Source organism: Poecilia formosa, unplaced genomic scaffold, assembly GCF_000485575.1.
Source record: "Poecilia formosa unplaced genomic scaffold, Poecilia_formosa-5.1.2 Scaffold323, whole genome shotgun sequence".
NCBI lineage: Eukaryota > Metazoa > Chordata > Actinopteri > Cyprinodontiformes > Poeciliidae > Poecilia > Poecilia formosa.
Window position 1 is genome coordinate 841,243 of NW_006800262.1, and position 10,461 is coordinate 851,703.

General features: G+C 40.0%; 1 protein-coding gene across 1 annotated transcript in view; it reads left to right on the forward strand.

Annotated features, from left to right (window-relative positions):
- Positions 1–7,181, forward strand: part of LOC103152713 (calcium-dependent secretion activator 2-like) — a 220,452-nt gene extending 213,271 nt beyond the window's left edge. The window contains exons 29-30 of the mRNA XM_016661313.1: positions 3,067–3,171; positions 6,546–7,181. Coding sequence (XP_016516799.1) covers positions 3,067–3,171; positions 6,546–6,716 — 276 coding nt within the window. The 3' untranslated portion in view covers positions 6,717–7,181. The remainder of the gene's footprint in view (positions 1–3,066; positions 3,172–6,545) is intronic.
- Positions 7,182–10,461: the final 3,280 nt, after the last annotated feature.

The window sequence follows — 10,461 nt, forward strand, 5'->3', positions numbered from 1 at the left end:
TCCAAGATGGCCGCCCTAAACCTCGTCAGCGACAATAGGCGAGAGCGGTCCATGAGGGTCTATCCTTATATTATGTCTATGGTCTAGAGCAGTGGTCCCGGTCCGTGGACCAATTGGTACCGGGCCGCGCAAGAAATAACTAAATATTTCCGTTTTATGTATTATTTGAGTCTGGAGGATCTTTTATTTTGAAAATCCTTAAACCGGATTCTCTCAGTTACTTGCGCGCCAACACTGAGCCCACAAGCAGCAAAATGAGTAAGAAACAGATCAGATGTCTTTGGAAAGTTTCTTTGCAAAGGGGAAAAGGCTCAAAGAAGAGACAGGAGGATGGATTTATCCCGGACCGGTAGGTGAGTCAAACATTACAAGCTGCTCTGTGTAACATGTGGCGACCGGCAGCTAATGAGGCAATGAAGCTTCAAACTGCTTCGCACTAGAGACCCAGCAGGCTGTGGATATAAGCAACACTTCGGGTGTCATTGTCTCCATCACTCCCAGATGGGACCGTCTCGTTGCAGAGAAACAAGCTCAGGCTCCGTTAGTCTTTATCGTGAGTTAAAATTTTCACGAAAGTAAAATGTTCGTTTTTGTGGCCCATCTGTATCTTATTTTGAAGGGATATGTAAACGTTACCATAGCGACCAGAGTCAGCGAGCTTTTGGGCAGTGGTCGAGATGAGATGAGATGAGCTTGTGAGTCTTAAGTTTGGTTTAGACGGCAAGATTTAAGGATTGTCGGCCGATTCTCCAAACCTCTGTGATCACAGAGCTGATAAAAGTACAACAGGTTCGATCGGTTCGTGTCTCCAGCCATAAGGCAGGACATATACACACCACACGAACCGATTCCACTCACGAACATCCCGACTCCAGAAGAAAATCCAGTAAAACCCCCAACATAGCATACGGGAATTTAGAATGACCAAACACGGATGACGATGGAGAAGCAATAGTGACAGTTTGTGGAGTCATTTTAAGAGATAAAAGAAACAAAAAGAAAAGGCGGTGGATAACAGACGACGGGAGCAGCCGCTCTATTTGCTGCACTATGATTTGGAGGTGAGTTATGTTTTTTCATAGTTAACATTTTTAACTGAATAAACATGATAAACATATATAATAATGACTTTTACATATAATAAATATTTCCACATATCATCTCCGATATCCACGGACTCACAGTTGCGTGATATGTCAGCTGTTTGGGATTCCCCTCTGTTCTTACGTCACCGCGCTTTCTGATTGGCTGCGATAAAAAACGGCAAGACAACCCAAATTGAGTACATTCAGGATTTAGCGGGAACACCAACATGCAGAAGAAGCCTTATCTGACGGTTCTGACTTTTTTTCATGGCAGATGCAACATATGTGTCTCTGTACAGCTAGCTTTGCTAGCATTACGTCTACATAGCTTACTTTTTAAGCTTCCTTTCCAAGTGACGATAAAAGTTGGAGGAAGCGCTGCTGATTTTACATGTCGCCATATCTTATGATTTATGTAGCGGGATTGTATTACGGTAGACAGACATCTTCTGCCGCTCAGAGGAAACCACTGCGCATGTCTGGAGCTCCGCGTGCGAGTAAAGGTGGAGGCGATGGGTGACAACAGACACTTAAGTCACGTTATCGTTCGGATTTTACGGCGCCACCTTAAGACCCTGAACTTCACATTTTAACGGGAAAAAAAGCTCAATGCGACTTGGATGTAAGGAGTAACGTGACAGTTTTGTAGAAATGTAATGACGTAGAAAGTACAGATACTTACTGTAAAATGTAGTGGAGTAAAAGTAGAAAGTACCCATTATTAAATCTACCTAAGTAAAGTACAAGTAACTTAAGCAAATTGGTCCACTGCAAATTGGTCAGTAGCACACAAGTGTAAACTAGACAAGTCAATATGATCAACAACCCAAATCAATATTTCTTTTATTCATGCCAGTTCTTCTTATGGTGACTGTTTTGCTTCCTAACTCAGTTTACAAACTCTGAATTTATTGGTAAGTTTTGCTGCTAGTAAAAAAAAAAAAAAACAACATTCTGAACTCTGAAGGTTCTTTTTAAGATAGCAGGAGTCAGAACTCAGTTTGGAAGGGAAAGAAATCAACTTAGAGAATGCTTTTGAACTTGAACTTTAATTTGTGAATTAGCATGTTTTCTGCTGCTTAGACAGAGAAAACTGCTTCTTAGCTTGAGTATAATTAGGTGGCATCCTGGAGGAGATCAGAGGTTGCTCAGACTGCACATGGAATTAAATATTTATGAAACCCTTGAATGTTCGTGGACATGCTCCGACTTTTGTCAAGTGCATGAAATGAACTTTGGGTTATTTTTTTGTTCTCTTAAATTGGAAGGTAATTACAAAATTTGTCATTATTAGTTTGATAGTAATATCCAGAGGTAGATCTGAATATTACAGGTCATTAATGTGTCACAGTGATTTTTCTCTGCTTTCTGTCTTTCAGCTGGTATCTGAATAAAGCCACCTAATGTGCACATTTAAATGCTTCAAATGAATTATGGGTCTGATTTTCTTCTTTTTCTCCTCTGTCTTTTTGAAGTTCAAAGCGAAGCCCTGAACTCTTCCCTTGACATGCAGTATTCACCAGTTTTCATTAAACTGGCAGTCTTTGAATAAGGGAATGTTTTCCCCTCTTTAACTTTTCCTGCTTAATGCTGCAGATTTGTTGACCTTGTGTTGTAGTGTTGTCTGCAGGACTGAAGGAAGATGTCAGCGAGTAAACGGCTATCAGTCCCTCTAATGGCAAATAGATAAGAGTGTCCTTGATGGACTGAGCAGCTGTAACTACGTTTACACAATGTGGTATAGTTTTTATCTGATATATATATATATATATATATAAAGGAATGGTGTAGCACTGGCTTCATAGACCTGCCTCAGACTGCTTGCTTGTAGTGACCTGACTTCACAAACAGGATTAATCATGTTTTTAGCAGGAATGTGAAGTTTCATATTGAACAAGCTTTTTGATTCTTTCCCCCAGTCCTGTTTTCTTTCAGATAAACAAACTTGTCCTCTTCAGTATGCTTTTTCTGCCTCTTACAGCAATGGTACACAAGCTCCATGAGAACTGTGTGTGTTTGGCTGACTGACAGACTGGACCTGCAGCTCCACATTTACCAGCTGAAAGTACTCATCAGGATTGTGAAGGTAAACAAAGTCTTACAAATTAGAGCAAACTGTGCAGACAATCTCTGCATGGATACTTCTGTCTGCATTTAAACCTTCATTTCTTAACTTTTCCAATAGTCCTGAGCTAGTAATTAATCCAAGAGGCTCCAAGACCAAAATGGGTTTACACCCTCTTAGAAAAAAGGATCTTCAATTACACAGTGGGTCTAGAGTGTTAAAGAAGAACTAGCTCAGCTCAGAGGTTAAAACATGTTTATGTCTGAGCTGAAGTCACACTTCCGACATGAAGTAGTTCTCATTCATTTATGAGGTTTTTTAATAAAATGAAATCATTAAAGATGGTCAGTTATGATTTTTTACATCAGTTCAAATATAGATGACCTCACCCACTTTTCCTCACATAAACTTTATTTAATATGTATATGCAAATTATCTGGAAAGCTGTTGAAAATGAGTGCAGTTTTGACTGAAAGACAACTGCAGGGTGGGCGCTCCTCCTTAATAAATTCCTGATTCTGCTTAAACATAGCAGCTGACAATGTCCTCATTCAAGTAAGTTAAAAACAACATTCATGTTATTTCACTTTTACTCCAATGGTCAGAGAAAAATCAGCAAGCTGGTTCTCATGGTTACGACACGATTGAAGTGAGATGGGTACACCACAGACGATTTTTCCTCTGCCATGCTTTTTCATCATGCCATTGTTCTGGACAATTTGTTGGAGTTAACACATTTCATTTCACATGAAAGGCCAAGTAAAATACAGACTGCAGGCTACTGGCACTTGGCATTACACTGTCTAATCCAGTGTAATGGCAATTTACAGACTAAGAAAATGTGTCATGATTTTTGACATTGCCTGCAAATCTGCACCTCCTGTCCTTGACACTCCTGCAACATTTGGACACACCACTGCTCCACAAAAAACTGAATCAAATGAATTGTTCAAATTTGCAGAACTTGATGAAATTTTATTCAACCGTCTTATTTGGATGTGTTGGAGCAGGGATGCATCCAAATGTTGTAGGATAGTGACACTCCAGGACTGCTGACTCCTGACCTAGAAGCTTCCAACTTCCTAGAGCCTGATATTTTTTAGTTAAATAAAAAAGTAGATGAGTTGTGTTTTTTCTGCTTAGCAAATTCTAAATTATGTAGAAACTGTTAAATTATGACTGAATGTATGACATACAATAGATTTAATGGTGGACATTAACAACAATCATGTAGACTATTTTATTGATGCCGATTCTGCTATATAATGTAGGTTTCAGTACAATCTACTCTTGTCTACCATCCAAGTATTTTAGGTCCATGTAGATAAAGCACAAATTGAGCATATGCTGTTCTGTCCGATGGCTGATCTCAGGAAAGTTCTTCCAATATAATTCCAGTAAACATGTTGAAAATGCAGCACATAATCAAGGACATGTTCTGGTAGTGAGGGCGAAAATACTTCCAAGATCTCTGTTAAGTGATGTTGCCCGGTTTGATCATTTTTCCGTTATCGTTGAAAGCACCATTTCTGTTGACTCACTTAGGCAGAGAGATGTCATTACAAGACATTTTAAACGATAACGCAACTAAAACTTTTAATCAGGTTTACTGTTCCACCTCCCTTTATCCTGTAACCCAGTAGATGAGTTGGTAAATAATTTCAATTCTAAATTCTCAGATAATTTAGATAGTTGCTCCCGTTAAAGCGAAGATCATGTCTGGTGGGACCAGGGCTCTGTGGAGAGCTGCTCCACTAGTGAGATGTGAAAGGAGCCTCTGTCAAAGGGCCGAACATAAATGGTGTAAAATTCAATTCCATCTTCATGATGAAATCTACAAAGAGACACTACAAAGCTATCATTCAACACTTTAAAGGGAAACGTTCTTCTGAAATCATAAGCTAAAACATCAACGATGCTTGAGCTTTATTTACCACAGTTTTCAGGTTAACACACCCTCCTGTGACGGCAGCAGCTGGACTCCACTCTAACAGGACCTGCAGTGAATTTGCCAACTTCTTTACAGAGAAACTTTTACTTCAACATTAAATACAGTAGCAATGTTTTGTGCAAACATAAAACGTGTAGAAAATGATACAATTTCACCAACTCAACCATCAGGTAAGCTCGTCCCCCTGCTGTTTTGATATGCTACTCACAACTTTTCTTAAGAAAGGTTTTCCTGTCTCGTCTGATTCAGATAATAAACTCTTTGCTCTCAGAGTTTCTTCTTGATGAGGGTTCCAACATTTAAACAGCTTCTAAACGATGCGCAACCACTTTGACATCTTCCAGTCCGGGTTCCATGGTTACCACTGCCCTCATCAAAGTGTTTAAAGGCATTCACAGAACCAGCACTCTGGACGAACCACAGTGCTGGTTCTGTTGAACCTCAGTGCAGCTTTTGACACTATTGACCATGACTTATTACTGGACCCACTAGAGAGCTGGGTCAGACTCTCCGGACCAGAACTCAGTTGGTTTGAATCTTACATAAAGAACAGGATTTCTTTGAGTCAATATATAACTTCTCATCAAAGCAGGCAAAAGTCACATGTGGGGTACCTCAAGGTTCAATCCTGGGACACATCCTGCTTGATATCCACCGACTTCCTGTAGCCCAGAGAATAGACTTTTATATACTTGTGCTAGTTTATAAATCACTGAAAGGCTCATCACCAATCTTAATTCTTTTTCTTTGTTTTTTTATTGTGTTTTGTTTTTGTCATGTACTGTCTTACGGAAATGTACAATACTCATAAACTTGACTAATCAGAGCTTCAGCAGTGGACTGAAGAGGACCTCGCTGAAAATTGAACCTCACCCAGATTATCCAAGATTTGTCTGCAGCTTGAGGACAGAGGAGGGGAAACGTGAAGGCAGAGAGAGAATGTCAAAACTCCACACAGGAGCCTCAGCAGACCAAGATGTTCAAACCCTGAATCTTTGTGTGACTAAATACTGGCTCTTCGTTTTGAGCAATTCATAGAAAAAAGTCACAACTGACAATGGAGGCAGTGAGAAAAAAATTACGCAAATGAAGCCGCACTGAAATGTCCTTGAAAGCAGCTGTGAGAAGAGGCGCGAGAGATGAAAGCGAAAACCGCTGAAATGCTTTTTGTCTTTTTATAGTTTGTTAGTTTAAGTAGAAACCAATGAGACTCGGAATGATAATAGCTCCCTACTGAAAGTAAAAATCCCTGAGACACTTCACTCTGCCTTCCTGGTTTAACACACAAAAAAGCCTCTGAACGTCCTTCAGCCTCCATCTTCCAGCTTTTGTCCTTTCACACAGTGAATAGCAACTGCCTCCTTCTGCTCTCTACATTCCTCACATGCTCTCTTATTTCTTCCCTTTGCCTATTTACCCATCTTTCTTTCTTGTGTCTCTTCAGAAGACCTACCGTGACTTCAGGCTGCAGGGTGTGCTGGATGGCACGCTCAACAACAAGAACTACGAGACCGTCTACAACCGGTTGACGGTGGAGGAGGCCACAGCAGCAGTCAAGGCAGGCGATGGCCTGCAGGGCATCAGCATGAGAGACAGTGATGAAGAGGACAGCTAAACCCAGACGCACTTCCAGCAGCCTCTCTAACATGTCACTACTTTGTTTTAAACTTACTTAGTAGCTCACACCAAACTGACATATCAGGAAATACTTGGAATGAATTTACAAAATGAATATTTTATTTGGCAATGTGTCAACTTCCTAATGTTAATCTGCTTGTTTAGAATAATTTTAAGGGAAAATAGATATCCATGTAATTCTGACAAATATTTACACTATGTCAAGATTGTGAACTCTCAAGTGTCCATTTTCCATTGAATATTTTGACTAATCAAACTTAGCACATAACAGAAGGGAATTTGTGTTTAGTCATTTTTTCCAGTTGTAGCAATGTTGATGATGATCAAAATAAATGATCACTTTATTTTATATTGGTGCAATCTGTTTATTTCCCTAAAGAGCTGCCACTTTTGACAGGAAAATTAATCTGGAAATTGCATTAAAGATTGTCCAAATTTCTTTGCACATGGTTTTGGTGGAGGCAGTGTGATGCTGTGGGTCAGGATGTGTATCACAGGAGAACAAAGGCCTTCATCGTTGGAGTTAAACTGTGACCTTTGACCGTCACAGCGGCTTCTCCAGAGGCGGCCTCTGGACTGTGGGCAGTCCCAACCTCAACCTCACTGAACCCCTGAGCTCAGCCAGGCGTTTGTGTCAGATTGACAAATACAACCATGCTGACTAAGTGATAAATGCTGCTGCAGAATGTGTGTGACCAAGCTGGCACCTTGAAGACAGGGTGCCATGTTACTTTGGTTGTGTACATTTATCTCATGCACTGTTGATAGAACCTGTTAGTTACAGAAATAAATTGATAGATTGCCAAAAAGACTTTTTCACCAAACATCAGTCATCAAGGACACCAAACAGGGTTGCAGCATAATGAGCTGTTTGGTACTGGCAGTGAAGATCTGGCAAGTTTTTCACTATCCTACCAATAAACCAATAAATGAATTGTCCCCACAAATGTGTCATAATTTCAAGGGAAATAAACAGCCTTTCCAGAAATATTAAATTTCTTACAAAGAATCATTGTTACAACAAAGAATTATTTTTGACAAAACATACATTTCCTTACTTTTTTGCAAAAAATCCTGTTGTTTTTTGGGGCTGAACCTAACAAAGTAGTTGAAATGCTTTAACCATTCTAGGTATTTGTTATAGTTGCTTTGACACCTATTTGATTTTAGCTTAAATAAATGGGGAGTGTCGAGAAAAGTCGAGCTCATCCCACTTCCCCATGCTGGAGATTTTAGTTTAATAATAACAATGAATAAAGTTATCTTTAAAACTAATTACACAGGTGACATCAAGACCCAACAGTAGAGTCAGACGGTAATGAAATTAATCTGGTTGTGTGTGTTATTGTGTCCTGCAAACTTTGCTTTAATTCTACTTTATAAAATCTAAACAATTTTAGTAATTGGATAAAACCCAGAGTAAAATACATATAATCATTTCTTTAACTACTGTATGAGGTTGAAGAGTAAAGAGTAAAAAGTGTCTGATACTGTGTCACAAGTATAGACTGCAGGGGTGAAAGAACTGTCAGCACGGAGGAAAGAGGAAGTGAGATTTTGAGACTATATCTGCACTAGGTGTTTTGAGTCGTTGATCTTTAAGTTTTAAAGAAAAAGGAAGGTTAAAAGTTGAGTGGAGGAAAGGTCGAGGCTAACTGAAGGCACTTGACGTCAGGGAAAGTACGCACCGGACATGCAGAATATACGGTATAAAAATATATGCAAACGAAGGATCGAGGTTCTTTGTTCCGCGGCGTTCGAGTCGAGCAAACGGAGATGCAGAATCAACGGAGGGCTGCGTAATGATACCCCGGGACGACTGCTCGCTGCACAAGAAAGGAACAAGATCCGTTTACCCACAACCCGGGATTCTGATTCGACCGCGGCCCCAAACTCAACCCCAAGGATTACAACGATGCTGCGGTGGACATGGGGAATAGACAAAGATCTTTTGTGGATTAAGAACTGAGTTCGTTGAGGATTCTCACCAGTTCAACTTTGGATCTATTCTAAAAGGATTCTGCCAAGACAAAGACAGGACTCCATCCATGGACGTTAAAGTTATCTGCTGCCAAGATCGTCTCTGCATCTGGGTTCGAGTAATACTGCCTCCCCCAAAGCCTCTATTTAGATCAAGACACAGTGTAGGGTTTAGAATTAGGTGAAATGTCTAAATTTTCTTAAATCTATTGATTACTTAATCCCTTGTTAATTGCTGTATGTCTTTTCTCCCCTGCTAAAGCTTGCTAATAAAAATATTAAAGTCTAATTTGACGTTGTGGACAGTTAAATTAATTAAGTCAACTAGATTAACTTCTTCTGATTATTGTAAAACCAGTGTTGTGGTCCTAGTAAATTAGGGTGGCTTCATACGTTCTTTAGTTCAGATAAATAATGACCCTGGGACTTATTCCTAGTCTCTAAAATTATCTAGGCCGGAAACAAGTGCACGTTAACGACAGGGAAAGAGCTACCGTGAACAGATGTGGTTTATGAGCTCGGACACCGGCAGGGCTACTGATGTCTGAATCATGGACTGAAGCGGGTCATAACGTCTGGATGAAGGTAGTTAGAGCTTAGACGAATCTTTCTCGCTCCCAGCTTAAACAAAAGTTCTCTATATTCTTATTTGCGGTAATATCCAGGAATTAGAAGCTTTTCGGACCCGTGAGACGGAGAGCTGGTCAGTAGTCAGTCCGCTGAAGGTTAGGAGGAGTTAGGGGCGTGGCTGAGTACTGTGGATTAACAGGAGCGAGACTGTTGAGAAGACTTTTGGATCTGAGCTGGCAGCGATTGCTACTTATTTGTGTGGATGCAGAACAGATCAGAAGGAGTCCAATTCAAAGTTCACTCTCTTTATGTAGAAAAGTTGCCAGAATGTACATAGATGTGGGGATGTGTGTGTGTGGTTTCTGTAAACAAAGCAGAATAATACAAGCTAATTAGAACCACAGTTACAACATAAAAATAGAGATAAAGGAAAGCTGTACTTAAATACACTATACAGACAAATAAACCGGCATCTTACTTCTGACTAAACTTAAAGTCTGATATTATGAATTACCTCACATCGAACAGCCACATAATAACAGCCGAAGTATAAACGTGTCAGTAATAACATTGTTATGCTAGCCGACCGCCGCTTATCAGAGCTTCATTTAGGTACAAAACAGTGAGATAAACTCCCAACAAATCAACAAAACACTCATGGCCCAACAGAAACACAAATGCATGAATGATAATATTAACTAGCGGGTTTACGAACCCACACACGGTCAGTCATTCGGCTGTTTTCTTTCACTACTTTCTTCTCTCTGCGGAGGCTATCGAGCTGCACACCTGTGTTGCATTCAGGGTGCATAGGAAATCCCATGTTCAGTCATATCCTTTTGTTCAAAGACTATAGCTAAAATGTCAGTTTCTCTTCACTCATAATTCAGTGTTAGAACTCTGAGATTAGAACTGGACTAGTTTCATGATTCCATGTAAAACTCATATCTCCATTTTCTGTAGCCCAAAGCTAAAGCAGCTACAGGAACTAGCACCAGAACCAAATCAGCACCTTAGTTTCATATTTTTCAGTTAATCTACCTATCCAGAACTTGGCAGATAATATTTCAGTGATTCTTGAGAATGGACCTTACCACAGGGTCCGCGTTTCATTGGCTAATGCCCATTTGACGTCACTGCGCAGCTACCACGTGCTTGACCGTCTCACAAAC